Raw genomic sequence first — 25,628 nt, 5'->3', positions numbered from 1 at the left:
GAAGTGGCTCTCAGTGGGTTGTCCTGGGATCTGTCTCTGCGCCATCTTGAATTTGGCAGAAGAGAGCCCCCCCCATAGCCCAGAGTTGGTGCTGAGCAATTACAACTAATGTAGTTTTCTAATGTGTATAATAAAAGATCTGTATCTGCAAGTGTCTGTCATTTATAACGAAATGGAGGTTTATTTCTGAATTGCCCTCGTAATTGAAGGAAGTGAACATATCTAATCCTCCTTCCTCTTCTTTTCCATAACAACAACCCTGTGAGGTGGGTCAGGCTGAGAGAGAGTGACCGGCACAAAGTCACCCAGCGGTTTTATTGCCTCATTCAGCATTCAGACTCAGTGCCTCCTGGTTTCCAGCCAGGTGCCTTAACCACCAGAGCAAACTGGCTCTAATACTATCCTGGACTTTATCCCCACCCCAATTTTTCTCTTTTAGTCCACCAGCTTCTTTCACCTTCCTGCTCACAAATCCTATTAGTGTATTTCTTAGCTTTTGCATTTGATTGTCCTAAGGAGAGAAGAATCTATGGACACCCTTGAACTGAAAGCTTTAACTCTGGCAAATGTTCAGCCTTGAGATAAGATACTCATTAAAGCAGCTTTTTCTGTTTTTTGCCTGATTCCTCTGATTCTCCACTTATTTCTTTTACCCTGATCCTGCATCTTGGCCAGATCCAATCAAAAGTCAGTTGCACCTTGCTGAGCTTTTGCCAGATTGAGCTGGTTTTTCCACAGAGCATCGGCCCCTCGACTAGCGGTCTGGGCAAGCCCTGAGCCCGGAGGAGTCAAGCCTTTCCTCGGCTGATTGCTTTGTTTGGACGTCCCTGCCAAGCCCTTCCGAATCCAAGGGGCTGATTTATCCCCTTCCTCCTTGAACGCTGCTTTAAGCTCCTTTGCCTCATTTTTTTTTAACTGAGTCGACTTTGAGTGTTATGTATTATTAAGAACCAATAGTAATGTATTGTGAAACTAATATACCTCCTACTGTTTTGGAGGGAAACTTTAAGAATTCAAATTTGGGTGAGAGCGAGCTATGTTGCAATTGGCTGATGCCCTAGAGGCGGAAAGTATAAATTGCAGGCATTTTGCTGGTTTTAGACAGTTCTGTTCTGACTTAATAAACACTGTTTTACTATACCAGTCTGGTCATTGTGTACAAAAGGTACTACACAATATTGAGGCTCTTTCTCCTGGCCTCAGTCAGCTTTCACGCCCCCTGATGAGGCGTTTCTTCTTCCCTGCTGGGGTCCTGGATTCTTCCCTCTCAGCCTGAATTCCTCCGCCATTTCAAAGATGGCCCCTTTTGAGGCCTTGTTTCTCTTGCTAGCCTTGCCATTGAAGTAATATGGCTGCATATTACTTCAAGGAAAAAGGCAGGGCTCAGCCCAAAAGCTGGGCCGGGAGGACAGCAAAGGGCTCGGCAGGTCAGAAAAGGACCCAGAGAGAACATTGGCTTTAAGCCGACAAATGGTTCAGCACTCTGTTTTCTTTTTGTTAAAGGAAGCCAAACACGTACGTCTCATGACATCATGTATTATACAAACCCAACTTTGGCCTTGTGGTGAAATCACCAGTCTACAAAGTGGGAGACTGTGAGTTTAAGTCCCACCTTAGCCAGGAAAGCTGGCTGGGAGACTTTGGGCCAATCACTCTTAGCCCAGCCCAACTGACAGGGTTGTTGTTGTGGGGAAGAAGGGGGGAGGAAGGTTTGTTGGCTTTGTTTGCTGTCTTGAGTTATTTGTAAAAGTAATAAAGGTGGGATATAAACAAACAAACCCAGGAAATTAGGTCAGAGCCACACACTTCTGGCTCATATATATATATAGGGACAAATAAAAAAACACACAGCATGGCAATACAAAGGGAATAGGAATGGAAGCTGACCAACAACTATATAAGTGACTCTTGCTGAGTCAGTTAGCTGAGTTGAGCTTTGGTATGAAAAGGGAGTCTACAACCAAAGAGCCATGCCTTCTGTGGCAAAAGATGAGAAATAGGCAGCTTTGGTGCTTTGTTGGTAGGTTCCTAGAGACCTTGGTCTGGCATTGGTGTGTGTAGAAATGGTGGAGAAAATGATCTTTGATAGGATCCCAAAGGAGGCTTGTCATAATCATCTCCTTGGGCATTCTACTGGTTTGATGATGTCATCCATCCAGCTCAACTGTCAGTTACTCTCAGCTCTCAGTGATCTGAGTGAAGATGGCTGCTGACATGTGAGTAGTCTTCAGAAGGGCTGCTGGGCTCTGGGTAACCTTCCCCAGTGTAGCCACCTTCTCAGGGGATTGGGAGATTCCAGAGGTGGGAATGCCATTTGTGATCCTCTTAGGAAAGGTAAATAAGGGGCAAAAGTGTTCTAGAGCAGTTTTACCTTTCATACCTGCTAAAAGTGTAGATTGATTACTTTCCAATTGAGGAGGATCGCTTAGCATCCTTAACCTCTGAATTAGGAAACACCTTTGAAATTTGATAAACTCAGTTTCCTGTGAAACATGTCCAGTAATATAAAACCAAACCAAGGTTAAAAGTGATGAGTTCAAGCCAGAAGTACAATTTTCCACTCAGTTTCTTTCATCACAGGATGTTCTTGTGTGATTGAACATATGTTCAGTTGAATCAAAGTGACTCTACTCCTTCCCTTCCCTTCCCTTCCTTCCCTTCCCTTTCCCCCCCAACATAAATGTTCTTAATCTCTATAATGTGACCATGGGAAGCTGCAAAGAACCTTGAATCTGGGTCATGGGTGGCTCTGGGCTCCGTTGTACCTTTGAATGGTTGCTAAGTGACCAATCATAAGTTGAGAACTATCTGCAAAGAATTCATATTGTGTTTATGACACACGAATGGCTTCTTCCAGATAGCTAGGTACAAACTTTTCTATATAAAAATTTGCTTTAAATGTAGTTTTCTATTTATGACAATAGAGCACAAGGCAGTTGTTAAATGTGTCATGCCCCGTTTCATGCCCTGTTTGCTGTGGTTGTGCAGTGAGTCAGAAGCTGTTAAGTGAATCGTGTGCTTGTTAGGCAACTCTGGCTTCCCCCCTTGATTTTGCTCATCAGAAGCCAGCTGGGACGCTTGCAAAAGATGATCACGTGACTCTGGGACAGAGCAACTGTCATAAATAGGAGCCAGTTGTCCAGTGTCTGAATTTGGATCACCTGACCATGAAGATTCTCTAATGGTACCAAGTGTGAAAAGCAGTCAGAAGCCACTCTTTTCAGTGACCTTGTAACTTCAAGCGGCCTGTAAACAAACTGTTGTATGTTGAAGAGCCCCGAGGGTGGAGAGATGGAGGATGCTGGAGGACGGGGGGGGGGGGTCTTCCTATTGCAAGGAAGGAAGAATCTGGAGGAAACGTCCCTCTTGAGCTCATCTGGATGAACAAGGCAGTTGCTTCTCTCGGCTTCCCTCTGTCTGAAGGCATCTGGTGACAATCGGGTGCAGGAGAGAAGAACCTCTGTTGGGCCACCATTCTTCATTCTTCACTGCTTCCGGGTGATCCAGGTGATCCGGTTGCCGGTTGGGGTGTCTAGAAGCATCTCTTTCCCCACTTTCCAAGGTCATTCCCCAGGAGGAAACCTCCGAGAGCTCAGCTGGATCGTGTTTGCAAGCCTTCTGCTCAGGCAGAGGACTGGACTAGAAGACCTCCAAGGGCCCTTCCAAGCCTGTTATTCTAGGTTCTAGACATACACAGGCTCTGGATGTACTTTTTCTTTGATATAATAAGATCTGCTAAAACAACAACAAACTATCTAACAGCAAAACCCAAATTCAAAGTTTTTTCCCACCTCAAGCTGTTTGCCAAATCTGGCTCCAGAAGTTCTGCCTTGTGCTACGTGCTTTTCCAATAAACAAACGAGTCAGAAAATGATTTAAAAGCATTTTATAAGGGAGTTTGATCAAGTGGGGGCTCCGTATGAAAAGGGGGAACTTTGTTAAAATGGTTTACATTGACTTTTATATTAGCACAACAAAGAACTTCAAAGCAAACAGTCATGGGTCCAGTTAAAATAACAGAAATTAAAGCATCCAATAATATGTGAGCACAGCCATAGAAAAGAGCATTGCATGCTCCGTAAAAGAAATATTTGCAAAGGGAAAACCTCTAAATGTGTCTGGGTAAGAAACATTCTCAGCTCTTCCCAAGGTTGAGCTTGAATCTTTGCTTTGATCACGGAGGCTTCAGAACAGCTGAAAGGGAGACTGTGGTCTGCAGTGCATGGAAAGCTCTCCTGCCAGTCCCCGTCTCTGAAAGGGAGGCATTTTTCTGAAAGTGAAGGCTTATGGGAACTTATGAGTCATACTTTGGAAAAAGCAAATTTAAAATACAAAAAAAAAAACTCCATGTTAGTTAGCCAGTGCAAGAGTTCAACAAAAACCATATTTCAGTTATTACAAAGTCCATCGAAGCACAAAGCACAAGTCCAAAAGAGGTTTCCAATAGAAACAAAATTGTGTTCTTTTCTCTAATTAAAGCAGTTCATTTAGTGTCTTTCTTAACTCCATCAACTTTTGCAGCCAGTTGTCCACTGTGGGAATCAAAGTATCCTTCCATTTTTGTGGAATTATTCTTCCTCTGGCAGCATATATAACATCAAAGTTCCATTTCTTTCAAGTTCTTTATCTGTTCAGGCTGAGAGAAAAGTCTCTGAATTTCTCTTGATATTCACTTTAAGAATCTTCTGTATTAAGAAATGAATCCTACAACACTTTTCTTTGTGCCATGTCCACCATAAATGGTAAAATGTTCCTTCTTTACATTTACATTTCCAACATTCATTTGAACGCCATTATACATTCTTGACAATTTGTCTGGTGTTAGATACCAGTAGTATATCATCTTGTAAAAATTTTCTTTTATGCTATAATTTAAAATTTAAAACTTTTGTCCATATGTATTCCCATTGTTGAAGCATTTAATTATATCCAAGATTCTTTGCCCACTGAATCATACAATGCTTTACAAATTCAATAGCAATTTGTAAACCTTCACAATAATAAGTTAATCACTACTACACAACAAAATTTGCAATTCATCTTTTACAAAATGAAATCCATAGATTTTTAAAAATCTAATTATTTCCTTCAACTGTGAATATATAAATCAACGGCCAACACTGCCTTCTAATTGCAACTCTTCTTTAGATTTGAGGATGGAGTTACCATAACTGAAAAATATTATTTGACCATAAGTCCACTGGTCTAGCCTCACCACCAATTCTTTTCCAAAAAAACAACACAAAGCTTCATGGGACGACACCAAAGGGGTATGTTTGCAGAGAACCTTATTTGGTATTTATTTCAAACTCTTAGGATGGCACATCTAACAAAATGGTTGTTGAAATCAACGTTTCCTTCAACCTTTTTGTGGCATAAATTGGCGTGCCACCCAAATCTTAATTCATGACCCTACAGCTCAACTCTCCTCTTATTTTAGAGAGTCACCCGCTCTTTTAGCCAGACCAAATAACAGGCAGCAACATACAATTTCAAATCTGGTAAACCCAAACCTCCTCTTGGGTTAGCATTTTGCAATTATTGATACCTAATTCTTGTTTTTTTCCTCCTTGCCATATAAACCTTTGAGATGTCTGTCTGACATTGTTTAAATGGAGCATCAGGGACAGTAAAAGAGTCTGAAACACAAAAAGCATCTTTGGTAGGACATTCATCTTAATTACAGAGATTCTACCTAATTGTCATGCCTCCATCCCAGCTTGAATCCCAGGGGGAGCAGGACCCTCTTGAGGTGCAGGAGGAGATGTCTGTGGCTTCGGAGGACCATGGGGAGGAGCAGGCTGAGGCAGGCCAGGGCCCTTCAGGTTTGGACAGGGGAGGCAGAGTTCAGGCATGGAGCAAGCTCTCCCCCCACCTGATCCTAGAGCAAGGAGAGCAGAGAGGAGGAGAGAACAAAGTATGGAGGAACAATTGCTCGGGAGGAGAGCGGCCTGCCCCACTCCACAAGGCACGCCTGGGGATGAAGATTTAAGGAGATGCTGTGGAGTGGGGCATTTGCCGGGAACAAACGTGGTATCTTGGGACAGTTGTGAATTGTGCTCTTGTCTTTGTTTAACCTGGACACCTTGAGTACCGGACCAGCTGTTTTCCTGCTTGATGACCACAGACTGCATTCTGAGTCTCTCCTTGCAGACTGCAGGCAAGCTGAGATTTCAAAGGACTCATTAAGTTTCTGTTTTGTTTTCTTGTTATCTGTCTGGCCTTGAGGACATTGTATACTTCTCCAGCTGTATTGAAATTGCCTTCATCCAGAAGCAGGTGAAAGGAAGTTGCATGTGTGCTTTGGCTGAAGGCTTGCCAGCATATGTGGGAGCTTTTGGGGAACATTGGCAGTTATTAAAGGACTTTTTCTCTTGCAAGCCGACTGCTTTGTCTTCGTGCGGGGCCCTGGGTCATCACATCAATAAGTTATTTGCAATTTATCTCATCCTAATAAGTCTTTTTTACTTTTGTGACAAAAAGTCTGAAAGTTATTTTGAAAAAGTTCAGAATTTTGTTGTCTATGTAAATCCAGGTATTCCAGCTTTTTCTCCAACTTAAAACCTGACTTTTTATTTAGTATTTCATAGTCCTGAGAATCCATATTCTTAACAAACATGGTTGTTTTCTGTTTATTTATTTTATAGGCGATTAAAGCTCAAAAGTCATTTAGTTTCTTTATGAAATATTGTATAGTGTTTTTTTCTGAATAAATAACTCATCAGCAAATGCTGTCAGTTTGTAATCTTCCTTTCTAAGATTTATACTTGTAAAGTTTTCATCTTGCCTAATATCCTTATTGAAAACTTCCAACACCGATTTAAACAGCAGGGCAGATAAGGGGCTTCCTGGCCTCGCAACCTTTTGGATTTGACATGACTTAGTTAAGAATCCATCAATAATAATCTTTGCTTGCTCTGATGAATGAATTGCTTTGACCCATTTTATAAACTGTTTTGGCCCCTAGTATATATTATTTTGTGAAATAAAAAGTTGAGGTTGTATGTTGTTGCTTATTCTACTGCTCCAAAAGAATTTGTAATTCAATGCTTCTCTTCTCTTCTCTTCTCTTCTCTTCTCTTCTCTTCTCTTCTCTTCTCTTCTCTTCTCTTCTCTTCTCTCTTCTCTTCTCTTCTCTCTTCTCCTCTCTTTTCTTCTCTTCTCCTCTCCTCTCCTCTCCTTTCCTCTTCTCTTCTCTCCTCTCCACTCTTCTCGCTTTGCTTTCCCCCTTTTTCCTACCCTTTTTCCTCGTTCTCTTTTCTTCCCTTCTTTCCCCATTATTTTTATTTTCCTTCTGGTTCTTCATTTTAGATTTTTTGTAATAATCTTTAGTTGCTCTGATGTATGAATTGCTTTGACCCATTTTATAAACTGTTTTGGCCCCTAGTATATATTATTTTGTGAAATAAAAAGTTGAGGTTGTATGTTGTTGCTTATTCTAATGCTCCTAAAGAAGTTGTAATTCAGTGCTTCTCTTCTCTTCTCTTCTCTTCTCTTCTCTTCTCTTCTCTTCTCTTCTCTTCTCTTCTCTTCTCTTCTCTTCTCTTCTCTTCTCTTCTCTTCTCTTCTCTCCTCTCCTCTCCTCCTCTCCTCTCCTCTCCTCTTCTCTTCACTCCTCTCCACTCTTCTCGCTTTGCTTTCCCCCTTTTTCCTACACTTTTTCCTCTTTCTCTTTTCTTCCCTTCTTTTCCCATTATTTTTATTTTCTTTCTGCTTCTTCATATTAGATTTTTTGACAAAAAGGCTCAACATCATTTAGAAACAATTCTGCATTTTGTTGTCCATGTAAAACCAGGTATTCCACCTTTTTCTCCAACTTAAAACCTGACTTTTTATTTTGTATTTCATAGTCCTGAGAAACCATATTCTTAACTAACATTGTTCTTTTCTGTTGATTTATTTTATAGGCGACTAAAGCTCCAAAGTCATTTAGTTTCTTTCTCAAATATTCTATAGTGTTTTTTCTGGATAAATAACTCATCAGCAAATGAATGTATAAACTTCCTTTTTAAGATTTATACTTGTGATTTCCTCATGTTGCTTAATATCCTTATGAAAACTTCCAACCCTGATTAAAATAGCAGGGCAGATAAGGGGCTTCCTGGCCTCGCACCCTTTTGGATTTGACATGGGTTAGTTAAGAATCCATCAATAATAATCTTTGCTTGCTCTGATATATGGATTGCTTTCACCCATTGGCACCTTATCTATATTATTTTGTGACATAAAAAGTTGAGGTTGTAACTTATTGCTTATTCTACTGCTCCAAAAGAAGATGTAACTCAATGCTTTTCTCTTCTTCTCTGTTCTTCTCTTTTTCCCTTTTTTCTTTCTCTTTTCTTCCTTTCCTTTCCCATTATTTTCATTTTCCTTGTAGTTCACCATATTAGATTTTGATAAAATAGTAAAAGTACATGACTCATCCCATTCCTCATACTGTACAGAAGCGCATTAGAAGAATATCAGTCTGAAATGAGAAGTTGTGCTGGAAAAGGACATCCTATTGTAACCTAAATTAGGGTAATGGGATGTGTCAGGAGGAGCCCCCAGTAACTGAAAAGGTCGGAGAAACAAACGTAGGAAGCAGCCGCCTTAATGGATCCAGTAGCAAAAAGTAGTAGTAGGAAGTTTGTAGTTTAAGACTTGCAAGATGCTGTTTGTGTAGCCCTTTTTGCTGAATTTCTATTTTCTTTATCTCGTGTTTCTCTTAAATGGGTGCCATCTAAATGGGGATATATATATATCAGATAGATGCCAGAAACATTAGCTGGAAGGGCTGACGCTTTCCTATGAAATCTCTTAGTCCATCCGTCAGTGGGGCCTGTGGAATCGCAGGCTCTTTCATGGTTCCTCCAGCCTGGAGAGAGGACAGCCCAGTTGGCAACAGTCGAAGAAAATAGGTGAGTTCCAGGCGCCGCGTTGATTGCTGTCCCAACATCCTAAGAAGAGGGAAAAACCACATTGCAAAAAACCACTTGAATCCTATACTCGAGAGAGGAAAAGGCCACATTTGCAGAAAGTGACCCATTCCTTAGTCCAACCCTCCACATCACCCACCTGCTGCAGCACACAAAAACAGATGAGAGTTTGTATCTGCTCCACAACACGAGTAGCCTCCTCGCGATCTTCCAAAATCAGTGGTGGCCTTCAGTAGCTGAGAGATCCGTTCTTGAAGGGATGAGGCGGTCCAAGAACCTGAAAGCAGAAATTTCAGAATTTACTGTATTTTAAGTTCAGAAGAGTAGAACAGAGCAAATATAACAATAGTGAGGTGGTCAGGAAAAAGTTCATAAAAATATATATCTTAATAGGAATGCTGGATGCTGTTTTAAGTAATAGATAATATTAAGCTTGGATGTGTAGTGTAACCTAAAATAATATAACCTGTGTGTCATTATTGTAAAGAGGTGTTCATGCTATGTAGAAACCATTTTACAAGAAGTGTCAACTGAAAGTCACAGATGGTGTAAGATATTACCCGTGTAGAGAGGTGTGGTAAGACAACCGTTTGTGTGAACTTCTCCTTTTCCCTTATGTAGCTTTAAGATATAAACTTCTCTGTTTTAGTGTGTCAAAGGTAGATAAGAGCCACCCTAAGGCTAAGGCATGGGAGGCTAATACTATAAGAATTATTCCCTGGAAGTAGCCCAAGGTTCAGAATTTGTCATGCGAATGCTCTGAACCATTGTGTACAAATAAAGCCTGTTTTCTCCAGCCCTTCATGGTCTTGTCTTCTGATGTAAGTATTGTGGTTTTTCCAGAACAATGGGGTGTAATAATTGATACTAGATGGGAGAAACGAAGGGACTTTCCTTCAGATAGAGTGGAGCTCCTTTCCATCCACCCTTCAGTGTCCAAGGGCGGCAGGGGATGAAGACATCAGAGCTCCTCTATTGTTAGGTCTCCTGCATGGGGACAAAAGGTGAGACAAATGAAGGAAGGAAGGTGTCAAATGGAAGGGAAGCGCATGCCTATCAGCACAATGAGAACACCTGAAGGATACAGATTTGCTGAAATTTAAGCTCTTGGCTACATTGCTGGAAACCAGATAAGGGTACTCCTCGACTTATGACAATAATTGAGTCCAGAATTTTGGCCAATTTTACGATCCTTTTTATAATAGTTGGTAAGAGAATCACGTGGTCCTACAGTAAACAATGTGGTCATGAATCCAAATCCAGATTATCCAAAGATCAGTTTTCTCATCTTTTTTTTTGCCCAGAAAGCAACAACAACAACAACAAACTTTGCAAAATATGCACACATAAGCGCAATACACTGCAACTGCTCTTAAGTGTGGACTGATTGCCAAGTGCCAAAATGCGATCACAGGACTGCAGGGTTGGTGCGGCAGTTGTAGCTTTGACAATGAGTCACAAGTGCCTTTTTCCCCACTGTGTCCTAAGGTTGAATAATTGTTACATGATCAGTTGAAAGTTGAGGAGTACTTAAACCCCCATTTGGGATACCAGGTGCGTGGGGGGGGGGGAACTGTTGTCCTTCCTTTCATGTGCTGATACCTTCACACACACACACACACACACACACCCCTTAATGTTCCAAAAGAAAGTTACCTTCATTGATGAATCTGTCCTCATATCCAGCCATCGCAATTTGTACTGGAAAGTGTGGAAAGGCCCGCTGGACTTCAGTGAGCTGGAAGAGAAAGAAAGAAGGCCATCATATTGTTGCCAAAGTGTCTTGCTGAGTCATTCCCCATGTTCACTTGGGCCCATCAATACAAACATCAGCTATAAAACACCCTGTCCAGGGATTCCCTAGTCCACCATCAAGTGGAACGAAAGGCAAAAGAACCCCTTGCCCCCCTGCCATTTTCTCCTAAGAGAGAAGGTTGATATGAGGATGGGGTCCCAAAAACAGTGGAGGTCCCAAAATTTGCAATCTTGTTTTCATTTTTCTACATACGTTGATCCTACTATTATGGGTTCCACAGCAGCGTAGCTCATTCCAGGCAGACGAGAAGCATTGCCAGCCGTGTTTCTCAAAGTGCTGTGGAGTTGGAGCAAAAAAATTACCTTTGTTGAGAACTTCCTATTCTCGGGAATCTCATGGTCAAACACACCTGTGTAATTTAGGGTACGTTCTTCAGGCCTTTAAAGCGGCCCTCTCCCTCTATGGCTACTCCTGCCGTGAAGCTGCTGAAACGGTTGTCCTCCATCAGAGCCTGGCAGGAATGAAGAATGGAGAGAAGTAGAGAAGGGAAAGTCAGCCATGATGCTCCAGCCCAGCCCTTCCTATTTCTCCCAGCCCCTTTTCACCTGTTCTTCTGCTACAGCTTCCCTCTCAGTACAAAGGAGGGTTAGCCCCAGGTTAAGGACCCTTTGCACAGTCCACATTTTGTCAGACCAGGGGTAGTTTTTGTCCCCTCCATTTACTGCTCCTGTCTCTCCGTCCTGCTTTGCTTGCCTCCAATGTCCCCCTGCCTCCCTCTGACTTACCAAGACAGCCAGGCCGTAGAGGTTCTTGTTCCTTGGCTCGGGGACGGCCATTTGCCCCCTCCGCTTCAGCCGAAACAGAGTGGCGATGGAAGAGAGGCCTTCAAGGATACTGCGCTCCTGTTGCAAGAGAAAAGAGTCAGGCTGTGAAATTGGGGAGGCTGTTGGGCAACTTGCCCCCAGGGTCCCCCATGTTCTCCCTTTCAGAAGGGAAGGTTGAAACCCTTCTGAGTCTCTCTCCATGCCGAGGAAAATTTTGAACCCCATTGAGACTGGGATTCCCCCCTGGGAGAAAGGCTGAGCTACGGGACCCTCTGATTCCCCGGGGTACCTACTGGTTGGTCTGTCTTCTGCATCCTCTCATGGACCTCTTCCCATATCTTCTGGCTCCTCCATCGGTCTCTTCTGCAGCAAGAAGCCTGGCGTGGTGTATTTTCTTCTTTTCTGATGTCCTTTGTCTTGAAGAAAATCTTCTTCTTCTTTTCTCTCGTGTCCTTTCTGGGGAGATCTGGGAATGGAGAGGCAGGTGTTCGGCAAAGTTTTAGGTCTCCCCCAGATGAAGAAAAGCCTCCAAAACCAGGATCATCTTTGCAGCGTTCTTCCCCTTGTGACCCAATTCTCCTTATTAGACAGTTGTTAACTGACTTTTGTCCCATCTTATTACCTTCCTTGCCACTGTTGTTAATTGGATCATTGCTTCCCGATTGATTTTTGTTGTCAGAAGTTTGCAAACGGTGATCACAAGTCCCTGGGATACTACTATCGTCATAATTAGGAGTCAGGGTCCGAATTCGATCATGTGACTGTGGGGATTCTGCAGTGGTTGTAAGTGTGAAAAAAGATCATGTCATTTTTCTCAGTGCTATTGTACCTTGAAACGGTCATTCCATGGACTGATGTAAGTCAAGGACCACCTGTCTATCTCTACATGGAGGAATCCCCTCCTAAAGAGCTGCTTCCTCTCCTTCTCAAGGTCCCAGCCCGTCCCTGAGCATCTACTCACCACATTGCTCCACTTTCTGGAGCTCCACATCCACGACGAAAGCGACTTTTCTTCGCTCAGGAGTCTTGGTGCTGTCCTCCAGTCGGCAGGTCGGAGAACTGGGGGCATCGGCTTCTGTAAGGCTCACCTTCCTTGTTTTCCTCCGGAAGCAGGAAAATAACTTGAAGAAGGCCCTAGAAGAGAGAAAAAGGAATGGAAGGAAACAACTGAAGCCTATTTTCCAGAATCCGTTGGATTTAAGAAAGCAGAGTTGAAAAACAACGCTTCTGGGTTGAGCTCATCACTTTTAACTTTGGTTTGGTTTTACAGGACTGAATGTGTTCCACAACCACATGAGTTTTGATATTTTACAATTTTCCTTATTTCGGAGCTTAAGTACGTCCTGTGATCCTGATTAGTTGGGGAGTAACCAACCCAGTCTCTTCGTGCCAATAAGGAATTAAAGGTAAAAGAGCTCTGGAACAAATTTGCCCCAGTCCCCCTTTCTTAAGAGGACAACAAAGGACTGTTCCCATCCCTGGAATCTCACAATCCTCTGAGAAGTTGGCTATACAATGGGGAAGAGCCCAGCAGCCGTTCTGGAGACCTCCTTACCTCTTGAAAGCCATCTTCACTCAGATCGCCCAAAGAAAGTGGCAGTTGAGCTGGATGGATGACATCATCAACTGAATAGAATCCCCAGGAGATGACAGGCCACCCTTGGGATCCAATCAAAGCTCACCTTCCCCACCTTTTCTACACACACCAATGCCAGCCGAAATCTCTAGCAACCTACTAACAAAGCACCAAAGCTGCCTATTTCTCATCTTTTGGCTCAAGAGGCATGGCTCTTTGCTTGTAGACTGCCTCTTCTTATGGAAGCTCCACTGAGCTAGCTGACTGAGCAAGACTCCCTTATACAACTCCTGGTCAGCTTCCAGTTCGGTTCCCTTTGTGATTAGATGTTGGGTTTCTTTTGGTATCAATATCTCTCTGTGTAGGGTTTGTTATTTCTGCTTAGATGCAGAAACTTTTTTTCTGAATTCCAAAGTATTGTTAAGGACAGAGAGAGAAAGAAAGAGATAGAGATAAGTGAGATAGAGATAGAGATAGAGAGAGAAGGGGGGGGGGAGGGAGAGAATAATTCTCTCCCTGGGTTTTTAGATTTAGATATATTCCCCATAAGCAGTCCAGACCAGAAAAATAATTATAGAACAGATTCTGTTCAAACAAAATATTTTGTAGCTTAATGACGCTGAATATCAAATCACAAGATTCTCTTTTAGACAAGTTCCAGTATTGAGGGATGCTGCTCTTTTCAGAAAGCCAAAGTATCAGTCATTTCCTTTTTATCCAAGAGGACTATGTCTTCCATGGTAGACTGCCCCTTGGTACTGAAGCCCTATTAAGCCACACACTTATGTGAGACTTATCATGACAGCTTTCATTTCCATCTCTTCCTCTTCAGTTTAGCTGATTTTCAACACCAATGGTTCATCTGAGTTTTCATAACATTTCACAGTAGACTTCTGAACTTATAGTTGAACTACACTCCATGAACTTCACTAGCAGTACTCCTTTGGCATCTTCACATTTGGCAGGATTTTCTATGGCACCACTTCCGGTGTGGTGTTGGTTCACGATAATGCTCGCCCGCACACCGATAGACGCACCAAGAACTTTTGAAGCACTTCCGTTCTGATGTTTTTGATCCCCCCCCCCCCATCACCCAGATTTGGTGCCGAGCAACTACTAAGGAATTCAAACCTTGTAAGACATTATGACAAGTGCCTCAATTAAAATGGCGATTATGTCAAAAAGTAATGTAATGTACTTTTCTAATATGTATAATAAAAGTTCTGTATCTGCGAGTGTCTGTCATTGATAACCAAACGGAGGTTTATTTCCTTCATAATTCAAGGATGTGAACATATCTAATCCTCCTTCCTCTTGTTTTCCCCATAACAACAACCTTGTGAGGTGGGTAGGGCTAAGAAAGAGTGACTGGAACAAAGTCACCCAGTGGCTTTCTTATCTCACCACTTGAACTCAGTGCCTCCTGGTTTCCAGCCAGGTGCCTTAACCACTAGAGCAGTGGTTCTCAACCTATGGGTCGGGACCCCATTTGGGGTCAAACAACCATTTCACGGGGGTCACCAAACAACGCAGTCCGCCATTTTTTCCCCCTTTTCCTTAGCTGTGCTACTCCCTTTTATTCTATTGGCTTTTGAAATAGAGTCTAATAGAGTCTAATTCTATTGGCTTTCAAAAGCCAATAGGAATTGTCCAGGCTGTCTCTGCCCTGCTGAGCCTGCCAAAAGTCCCATTCTGCAAATGGTGCTGCACCAGTTGAGTAGTCCTCGACTTACGACCGGTTGAGTAGTTCTCGACTTACGACCGGTTGGGGGTCGCGGCATTAAAAAGGTTGAGAACCACTGCACTAAACTGGCTCTATTACTATCCTGGACTTTATCTTCACCCCAATTTTTCTTTTAGTCCAGCAGCTTCTTTCACCTGCCTGCTGACAAATCTTATTAGTGTATTTCTTGGATTTTTTGCATTTGATTATCCTTATGAGAGAAGAACCTATGGACACCCTTAATCTGAAAGCTTTAATTCTGGCAATTGTTCAGCCTTAGATAAGACATTCATTAAAGTAGCTGTTTCTGCTTTTTCCCTGGTTCCTCTAATTCTCCACATTTCTTTTACCCTGATCCTGCATCTTGGCCAGATCCAATTGAATTTTTCTGAGCTTTTGCCACATCAAGCTGGTTTTTCCACAGAGCATCGGCCCCTCAGCAAGCGGTCTGGGCAGGCCCTGAGCCCAGAGGAGTCAAGCCTTTCCTCGGCTGATTCTTTTGTTTCGATGTTCCTGCCAAGCCCTTCCGAATCCAAGGGGCTGATTTATCCCCTTCCTCCTTTAACTCTGTTTTAAGCTCCTTTGCCTCATTTTTTAACCAAATCAACCTTGAGTCTCTTTCTCTCGGCCTCAGCTTTCGCGCGCCCCTGATGAGGCCTTTTCTTCTTTGCTGCTGGGGTCCTGGACTATTCCCTCTCAGCCTGAGTTCATCCACCATTTCAAAGATGGCTCCTTTTTAGGCCTTGTTTCTCTTGCTAGCCTTGGCAGTTGACCACATACTAGTTAAAGGACAAGGGCAGGCCTCAGCTCAAAAGTTGAGCTGGGAAAGGAGCAAAGGGTTTGGCAGGCTAGAGAAGATCCCAGACAAGATATTGGCTTTAAAACCCACAAATGGTTCAGCACTCTGGTGTCAAAAATGTTTCAGACTCTTTTCATAATCACATATAGACACAGATTGATTTGCATCTAATTTATTTATCATAAAAGTACCCGAATCCTGCCCGGGCCTTGAGGAGCCCATCAGAAGCATTACGTCAACTGTCCGGCTGGCTAATTCAATATTGAAGAAACTCCACGGTCTTGAGGTGCTGTAAGAGATAATTTTTATTGAATACACATACCGGCAGTGAAGAATCAAAATCAACTCTAGTTTTCCCACACGAAAATCTGGTTAGTTAACAATAGCTTTTCATAATCGTCACCTACCATGTGTTCATATTGCTCAATCACATCCTTTCTCTGTGTTATGGGAACGGTCCACATCTCCATCAAACACCTGCTTTTGATGACCTTGGGTATATATATGTATATATGACTGAAGGTTTAAATAAACCAGATTATTTTAGTTCAGGAATGTTTGGTATTACAGAACTCAGTTACAAAGTATAAAGTGAAATGCTAGCAATAGTGCCTGATTGTTAAAACACAAATGTTGGCAACATTTTCCAAGAAAAAAAACAGTGCAAGTCTCTTGGCTTTCTTTGTAATGCCATTCTGTTCTGGTTCTGCATTGCCCTTTTATTAAAATACCTGTTTCAATAGGTACTAGTCTGAAACCAAGTTTATAAATGCAAGTGCTTTCTTAAAATAATGTATTTTAAATGTGTATTGTGATGATTCCATCAGCTAGGTGGTGCATTGGTATATTTAAAGTAATTTGAAATTATTTACACATAAAAAGATTCTGATGATAATATTCCAGAATTCCCAGGTAATGAGAGATATAAAGAACATACATGTTTGCCATTTTGTGCAATTCATTTTATCATGACACTAGAAATTCTGGGAGTTGAAGTCCATGAGTCATAAAAGAGCCAAGGTTGCCTACCCTTGACCTGGAAGAAAAGCTTCCACAATATGCATCTGGATACCTGAAGCATAAACTATTTCTATTACTTTCAGTAGGAAAGCCACATTAACTGTCAATCTGCTTTCCTTTTGATTCCCTGCTCTTAGGTTACTCATGAACAATTTCATTTCCACTGAATAAATGGGGACTGGTCCCATTCACATTGAGAAATCAGCGTTTCTCCAATAACCTTAATGAAATGCTGATGCACAAGGTCACCGCATAAGAACATTGGCCAGTCTCACCAACACTGACAGGGCAAGCCATTAGAATGGAGCGCAAACCCCACTCCCTATTGGCACTGATGATGTTCCCTAGTTGGGTAATGAAATATCTGCAAGAAAACCACCAAACTCAAGAGAGAACCAAGCACTCTTCATTTCAAACCTGAGCTACTAATATTCTCCTCTATCAGTTTAGCAATTAGTCAAAAAAGAAGTAGGGATTAAATGTGAATGTAAACCAACTGATGTACTAAAAACGATCAGTTCCACAGATTGCTCTTATTCTATAAAATATGTTAGTTTGGGGCACTCTGTTGTAAAGGCACCGAGTTATCTGTAGCAGGTCTTCTATTTTGAAATGAAAAATGCTGTTTGATACAGACAAATATGAATACAATCCGTTCCGTAGCTTTATTGTTGTTTTATTCTTTTAAAGAACTTTCATGGCATCCTATCTCACACGGTGATCACAGCAACCAAGAAAAATAACAGCATAAATAACCCATTGCTCCCTTCTCATCAAGAGGCCCAAACCCTCCACTTGTTAACCCTGATTCAGCCCTCTCCTAGCCCAATGTTGAGGGGGGGAGAAGTTTCACTGTCTTCTGGGACCCCCTAAACCTCAGGTGGGAGTTTATTCCAAAGGAAAAAGGGGGGGCTACAGAGAAGGCAAACTTCTGGGGTCCCATTAGGTGACACCATTTGGGGGAGAGGACCTGGAGAGCACCCACCCTATCTAATCTAGTGGGATGGCCACAGTCCCTTAAGGAGAGCACAGATAATCTGCATCTTGAATTGCAACCACAAAGCAACCTTTGCCACAGTGGTGTAACATGGTTGAAATATGGAGCACCCAGAACCGCCCCCATTGCATTCTGGACCAGGTGCAGCTTCTGGGTGGTTTTCAAGGGTGGCCCCACATGGAACATGCTGTAGGAATACAGTCAGGACGTGACTGAGAACAAGGCCCTTCTGTCTCTGCCAGGGCTGAGTTGCCTCCGGTCTCTCCCCCATCCAGGCCCTTCCTTACAACCTGCAGGCACGGAGCAAAATCACCAGCCCAGCCCAGCCCAGGGTGGAGATGTACATCATTAGTGCAGCCCTGTCTATTTTTAGTTTATATGGATATTTAAAATGCATATGAGGGATATTGCTTCATTAAAACAGTCAGTTCGGTTTAAAACATTGATACCCCAATCCAACGACTCAAATTAATTGGAGAAAAAAAAAGTATTTCTAAATCACCAAGTTGGTTAGGAGACATCTGTTGTGACACCAGATTTGATGTGACTTACTAATGGAGTTTGGAAAGTCCACTCATCCACATCTAGTCTCCAGTTCAGTGTTTTGTACAGCCTGGTGCCTACACAGAGGGCGGGGGTGCTATGTGCCTTTTTGCTGTGTGTGGGGGGGGAAGAAGTTAGGTTAATAGAGGGCAGTTTCCCACTGTAGATATCAACCTTTTAAAATGAAAAAAAAAACTACCTTGGCTGTAGTTCAGAAGGAAATGGAAATAATATCAAATTACTGATATTTTCCAACCTTTTACCAATGTTAACCATTCTAATGGGCATTCTGCTTATTACAAATTTTCTACATTTATGAGAAGGACTTTATGGTAAGAACAGACCCAGAAGGGACAACACTCAGAAATGATAAAACTGGCAAGACTTTCTCTTTAATATACCTAGCATATTCACACGTATGGCTAATTTTAAAATTCTGTTTTGTAGGCCTGTGTCATTGCACCAAGAGTTGTTAAAAGATCTTCACAGGATGAACCTGGGATCACCTGTTACCCTGTCTTGGTACAGGGCCCCGGAAGCTATAACTGAAATAGTTGGGCTCAGTTCAGGAAAATTATACAGTAATGTTTTGCGCCTGTTAATGTGTTAATTGCAACAAAGACACCTTCTTTTGTTGCTTCTGCAGATATGCTCCGCTGCATCGCTCAAATAATTTTGCTTTTTCAGCTTTTATTTATGTAAGGTGACCAACCGTCCTCCTTTAGGGAGGACAGTCCTCCTTTTGTGAGTTCTGTCCTCCCTCGAAAAGTGTCCTCCTGCATGTCCTGTTTTTTGATATTTGAAGACTAATTTGCAGGGCTTTTTTTTCTTTCTCATAGAACGCTCAGAACGGCGTTTGGGCACCTTTTTAATGTTTTTTTTTTCCAAATTTTGCATAAGCTGTGCTACTCCTACTATTGGCTTTCGAAAGCCAATTAAGAATTGCTGCTGAGCGCGCCAAAACACCCAGCTGGCAAACTTTGCACATGCAAGTTGTCTGTATTATTGTTGCAATGAATAAAATGTTTCTTTTATTTACGATATTTTTTTCTTCAATTTATTTGTGTCCTCCTTTTCATTGCAAAAAAGTTGGTCACCTTAATTTATGATCACCTTTTTCTCCACTCCCCAATTCTCCTATGCCTTCATATATGCAAACCAAGCAAGAATTAGAAACATGCTTTTTTTCCTAAGTGAAAACTGGAAAATTTCCTAGAATTTAGAAAGAGGCTATGGGATAGGCTATGTGAAAATCAATTTTAGCTATGTTTGAAATAAAAAAAACAAACAAACGATACAATTTACTGGTTGCTTTGCTTTTCAAAACATCAGCATTCTGAACTCACTTAAATACCCCCAAATACAGTAAAATATACAGTGCAAGCCTGTCCATGATTAATTGGACTAAATGCTGAATATGAAGATTGTCAGATTGTCTTTCAATTGAAGCTGGATTCATAATGATACAGTTAAAATTCAACAATTAAGTAGGTTTCTTTTTTTAAAAAAATGCATCTAAATAGACATCAAGTATATAACTTACTAAAAGCATTTTAGCTTATTTCCAGTCTCAACGTCCCCTTTTGTTGGGTCCAAACACCACAAAGGTCTCCTGAATGGATTTATTTTGGGTGGTGGGAGGGGGCTGCATGATATATTGGGTTCTCCCCCATCAGGAGCCAGCTTGGGTGTGCCTGGGAACTCGGTAATGCTCTGATTTGATACGTGCCTTTTTTTCTTGTGGATTGGCGTACTTCCACTTAGATGGAGTCATTTTCAGCTTTTTCCTCTTCTTATCTGTGCACCACACTTTTTCACAATATTCCTCCACTCTTTGAAAATTGCTGTAGCCTATCAGTTGCAGGAACTCCTTGTACCACGGCCTTGATCCATGGGAGATGCCGCTCTGTGCAGGGCAGGGCATTTTCTGAGCTAGATCCTCTTCGTAGTCCCTGTTGAACATGTAGTCTACGCGTTCCTCTTCCACGACTTCCAGGGTGATTTTTCTCACTGTGTGAACGATGCTGTGTTCCACTGTCTGGCAAAAATACGTTCCAGCATCCATTCGGTGCAGTCTTAAAAACAACAGGCCAATGTCCATTTTAAGAATCCTCTCATCAGCCTTTACCTGTGTGCAAGTCAAAGAGGAAACTGTTTCATCCATTGGAAGGTTACAAAAAAAATCAGACTGATGAAACTAAGATTGACTAGCAATAAATGACTAAAGTGAGAAATATATTTACATTTCTAATACAATTGCACACATGTGTAACTGAACTGGGTTTAGGGGAAGAGTCTAATAAACGTATCAGTAAAATTTAGAAAATTTTGAATAAGATGCAGGAGTGTTAAATTCAAATAACTTGAAGCACAATGTACCCCAAAGTTAAGTTTCTGAAGGCATGACTAGTTTTACTGATTTATTTATAGTTCTTTTCTGAATACCCTTTTGGTCTAGAATAGCGGTGTCAAACTGCCGGCCTGTGGACCGGATGCATCATGGCGAACCTGCACCCACCCCACTGCCGGCAATGGAAAAAAAAGTTGCGATATGTCGCGACACGTGACATTGCGAGTTTGACACCCCTGGTCTAGAAGTTGCCCTTAACATGGAAAAAAAGAAAAAGAATTTAACTTCCTTGTTTAAAGTAATCACAGCAGATCTGGGACTCAGCAGCACCAATTCTCCAGAATGGCTGAGGACTTGAATGAACTTTGTTCCATTCAGAATCTGTCATACGTATGTTGCTGTTTATGTTCAATTAGCTATGCTGAACAATGCTAAAACTATTTGGGGAAGAATATTAGTGGAAGTGTGAAAGGCGTCATCACAAACTCCGCGGGACTAAGGGAACGTACGCAATGCTTCTTCGATAACAATATTTCATGAAATAGAAGCAGTGCTTGATGGTCTCTGTGTGTGGGTGTGTCTTCCAGCCATGACTCTTTCTGAGCTGAACCTGACAAAACACTGAACGTAGTGACGGGGGGGGGGGAGGCATAGAAGGAGTTAGGTTCCGTTTCAAAGGGCAAAATGAGACTGGGGAGCACAGGAGCAGCACCTGTTGGGAACACCTGAAGCCGCTGGATCTCCCAGCTAGAACCCTCAGGAAGACAGGCGCCCTCTGCACCTCTACCCCTGTACCTCCAAATCACACGTTGCCCTTTGACACCAGGTGATCTGCACAGCCTTAGAAAAACCCCAGGAAATCAAGAGCAGGGCCAGGGCAACGGTAATCCCAAGTACCTCTTCTTTCCGGGCTTCGTGAGCTCTCTGCACAAACCAGATCACTTTGGCTTGCAAGGTCCTGGGGATACACTCCAGGAGAGTGCTGTTGTGCTCTATGCCGTACGCCAGCCGTTCCTCTGTCTTGCCCAAGGCATCTCCTGCAGACGGCGGGAGACACGCATCAGACACGCATCACTTGCCCTACCGACTTCTAAAGAGAAACTGATGTTTGCTTTTAATGTGCAAAAATAGAAAGTCTCTTTTATCGGGTAGCAACCGAGCATTCAACAGGGAGGACCTTCCCCCTACGGCCTACTTTTGGAGCGGTCACCAATATAGAAAATATTCCGCTGGTTTTCTTATGTAAACAGTGAGCACATCCGCACATCTGCTTTGCCACGCTTACCTCCGATCGCAGAATTAACAGAAAATCCTATCAACAGACAAAGCCCTGCCCTCTCACCCGACCCTGCACACATAACATCTGAACTGGAGCCAAGTTACGATGTGTACGGCTTCTCCATGCAATAATGTAAGATGAGGCCTTGGTTTCCCCTGCCTGAGATTCGAACACAAAGTAGGAAATGTACCCCAATTACAGTAAGTGGTTCCAGCAGGGTGCTGCAGCTGCCACCAGCAGGGTGCTGCACCTGCCAAAAAAGCCAACACAGTGCTGGGCTGCATTAACAGAGGGATATACTCAAGATCACGTCAAGTATTAATACCACTTTACAATGCCTTGGTAAGGCTACACTTGGAATACGGCATCCAGTTTTGGTCACCACGATGTAAAAAAGATGCTGGGACTCTAGAAAGAGTACAGAGAAGAGCAACAAAGATGATTAAGGGACTGGAGGCTAAAGCATATAAGGAAAGGTTGCTGGAATTGGATATGTCTAGTTTAATGAAGAGAAGGACGAGGGGGGACAAGATAGCAGTGTTCCAATATCTCAGGGGCTGCCCCAGAGAAGAGGGAGTCAAGCTATTCTCCAAAGCTCCTGAAGGCAGGACAAGAAGCAACAGATGGAAACTAGTCAAGGAGAGAAGCAACCTAGAACTAAGGAGAAACTTCCTGACAGTGAGAACAAGTAACCAATGGAACAACCTGCCTCCAGAAGGGTGAATGCTCCAACACTAAAAGTTTTTAAGAAGAGACTGGACAGACTTTTGTCTGAAATGGTGTAAGGTTTCCTGCCTGAGCAGGGGGTTGGACTTGATGACCTCCAAGGTCCCTTCCAACTTTATTATTATTATTATAAAATCCGCCTGCCTCCTCTGATCCACCCAAAAGACTTCACATGATCTTGATACCCTCCCTCTGCTGATCCGACCTAGGACTGCATTCACCCGCTTAGGGCAGCCCTCAGCCTGTTGCAAACTCCCAGCTGCACGATCTTTCCTGCAGAAAAAAAAATAGTAATAATTACCTAGCAATGGCTGGCCGAAGCACTGCTGAGCTGCATTTCCATGACGGATATCTTGTCTACGGAAGCGTCTGAGCAAAATGAAAAACAATTCGCAAGCAGCTGAAAACTCATGGTTGTGACTGCAAAAGGCAGAAGCCTCTATCAGGAAACGGATGTTTTCAAAGTCAGCGGGATGGAAACAGGCTGTGTCCCCTTAGAGGTGACCAAGGAAGCTTCACTCCAAGAGATAATATGGGGATGTATCAGAGTTATCTGGGTACAACTCAGTGAATTACACACCACGCTGAGGCCATAATCTTACCATCGTCTAGTACGGGGGTAGGCAACCTTGGCTCTTTTATGACTCGTGGACTTCAACTTATGAGCCGAGGTGGCGCAGCAGTTAGGGTGCAGTACTGCAGGCCACTTTAGCTGACTGTGTTCAGCAGGTCAGCGGTTCAAATCTCACCGGCTCAGGGTTGACTCAGCCTTCCATCCTTCCGGGGTAGGTAAAATGAGGACCCAGATTGTCGGGGGCAATGAAAATATATATATATATATATATATATACATTGCTTACTGGTGTATACCGCTTAGAGAGTGCTTGCACTTAAAGCGGTATATAAGACTCATAAATAAATAAATAAATAAATAAACTCCCAGAATTCCTGAGTCAGCATGGCTCAGCTTGGAAACCTCTCCCTTTCCCCTCAGCATGGCTGGCTCAGGAATTCTGGGAGTTGAAGTCCACAAGTCATAAAAGAGCCAAGGTTGCCTACCCCTGACCTAGGCCTAGACCGCTTTCTGACTCGTAAACTTCAACTCCCAGAATTCCTGAGCCAGCATGGCTCAACTTGGAAACCTCTCCCTTTCCCCTCAGCATGGCTGGCTCAGGAATTCTGGGAGTTGTCCACAAGTCATAAAAGAGCCAAGGTTGCCTAACCCTGGCCTAGGCCTAGACTGCTTTCTGACTCGTAAACTTCAACTCCCAGAATTCATGAGCCAGCATGGCTCAGCTTGGAAACCTCTCTTTTTCCCCTCAGCATGGCTGGCTCAGGAATTCTGGGAGTGGAAGTCCACGAGTCATAAAAGAGCCAAGGTTGCTTACCCCTGGTCTAGTATTTGTCACATCAGTCTTACAGCAATGCAAGCATTAAATGCCAGTCTGCTAAAGAGAGACCTGACTCTCTTTTTCTGGCAGAAATGGGTGGGAAAACTGCACATTGGCAGATGGGACCAGATTTTCTCGCTGTAGTGCAGAGATGCCTGCAGCCTCTGAAAGAGAAACTGCCTTCGCTTTGCTTTTTTCTCCTGTCCAATGTAACCCATGCTCCACTGCCAAAATCAATTTCAAGTGAATCAATGCACATTGCCAGCATGACTCTTTTCCCCTCTCTCCTTCAAATGTGGTTTATCGTTTGCTCCCAAAACGCTTCAACGCAAGTAAAAAAAATTGCCTGACCTGCTTCTGCGCTCTTCTCTTTAGTACTGTTTGAATCCTTTAAAATAATAACACTAATAATAAAAATAATGGCTAAGTCCACAGTCCGGGTGTTTCTTTATAATAATAATAAAAAGTACATTTCTGAAAAACAGATGCTTAGTCTGCGTTTGCAGCATGTGGTTTATCCCTTTGTACAAACTTGGTTAATATAGGCTCCCATGTGTTGTGAATTTGGAAAATCGGTTAATTCAGTTAACCAGGACACCTCTGTTTCATGACCGCAGTTTTTGATCAGAAAGGGTGTTACCAGAGGATTGTCCAGTTCATCCCAATTGGTCAATCCAAGACATCCCTCGGAAACAACCATCCAGCCTCCAACAGAGGACTTACGGTCACGTCCAGTGAGCTGAAAAAGACTTCTAAAAGGAACTGTATGGATGCCCTCTACAGCCCTGAACGGACGCCCTCAGCAAAGCATGCCATTGGAAAACAATTTTCAAATTTGGAGTCCCATTTCTAAAGAGCAGTTCTGAGTATGAAATGGATTGTCTGATCAAAAACCTCAAAGGTTTCTTGAGTTCAAAGTGAGCAGAATCTGCAGGGAATGCCGAAACCGTTGTGACGGCAGCTGTGGCCCTGCTCCTTTCCATCTTCATTATATTGATAAAAAGGGGCAGGACTTCAGTTACGCAGCTGCCGCTTTGATTTTTGTTTTGTTTTTTACCTGCTGTGTGGTCATCCCTGGTCAAAAGGCTTCAATTTTGAAACTGAATGTGTTTTGAGCACTAACGACTTCAGAACACAAAGTAGCTGTTCCGTGCTTAAAATGTGTGTTTGGAATCAGTTCAAATGCAGAATTTTTGCAAATCGCATGCCATTTCATAGGCAAAGTAAGATTCTTACCATTCTCCCCCCCCCAATATTTTATTAATTTTTTATAATTACAAATCCTTAATATTTTATCAGCAACATATTGTCTGGGTTTTAATATTTAGCTTACTAACTCCCTTCTCTCTACCTCGTTTTTCTAGCTATTGATAAAACTTATTTCATGTTCTAAAGCAGGGGTAGCCATGCTGGCTCAGGAATTCTGGGAGTTGAAGTCCACCAGTCATAAAAGAGTCAAGGTTGCCTACCCCTGTTATCCTGAATCTTCTTTCTCTTTCGTTTTCAGTGTCAATCTGTCCATTTCTGCACAGTCTAAAATTTTCTTAATTATCTCTTCCTCCACTGGTAGTTTTTCATCTTTCCAACGTTGAGCAAATACAATTCTCGCTGCCGTTAACACATGTAACCTTAAGTATACACATTTGTTCTCATGATTTCCTACAATTATACCTAACAAAAATAATTCTGGCTTGAAATCTATGTGGTTTTTAGTCGTTTTCTCTAA

General features: G+C 42.5%; 2 protein-coding genes across 2 annotated transcripts; both read right to left on the bottom strand.

Moving 5' to 3' along the window:
- Window positions 1-7,623: 7,623 nt before the first annotated feature.
- Window positions 7,624-13,067, bottom strand: LOC120309691. The gene is made up of 9 exons (XM_039347189.1): window positions 13,054-13,067; window positions 12,460-12,632; window positions 12,121-12,270; window positions 11,792-11,964; window positions 11,460-11,576; window positions 11,084-11,185; window positions 10,575-10,656; window positions 9,058-9,905; window positions 7,624-8,939 (listed from the first exon to the last, which is right to left on the bottom strand). Exons 1-6 carry the CDS (start codon window positions 13,065-13,067, stop codon window positions 11,093-11,095), a joined length of 720 nt encoding a protein of 239 aa, XP_039203123.1. The 3' UTR covers window positions 7,624-8,939; window positions 9,058-9,905; window positions 10,575-10,656; window positions 11,084-11,092.
- Window positions 13,068-19,143: 6,076 nt separating this feature from the next.
- LOC120309686 (semaphorin-3E-like) lies at window positions 19,144-23,004 on the bottom strand (the record flags this gene model as incomplete). Its single annotated transcript, XM_039347180.1, has 3 exons — window positions 19,144-20,284; window positions 21,404-21,543; window positions 22,813-23,004. Coding segments are annotated over 3 exons (788 nt in total), but the record flags the coding sequence as incomplete, so codon positions are not given.
- Between the last annotated feature and the right edge of the window lie 2,624 nt (window positions 23,005-25,628).

This window comes from Crotalus tigris, unplaced genomic scaffold (assembly GCF_016545835.1).
Source record: "Crotalus tigris isolate CLP2741 ecotype Arizona unplaced genomic scaffold, ASM1654583v1 scf7180000018054.62985, whole genome shotgun sequence".
Lineage (NCBI taxonomy): Eukaryota > Metazoa > Chordata > Lepidosauria > Squamata > Viperidae > Crotalus > Crotalus tigris.
Note: the sequence above shows the minus strand (reverse complement) of the source record. Positions and strands in the feature narration are given on the sequence as shown.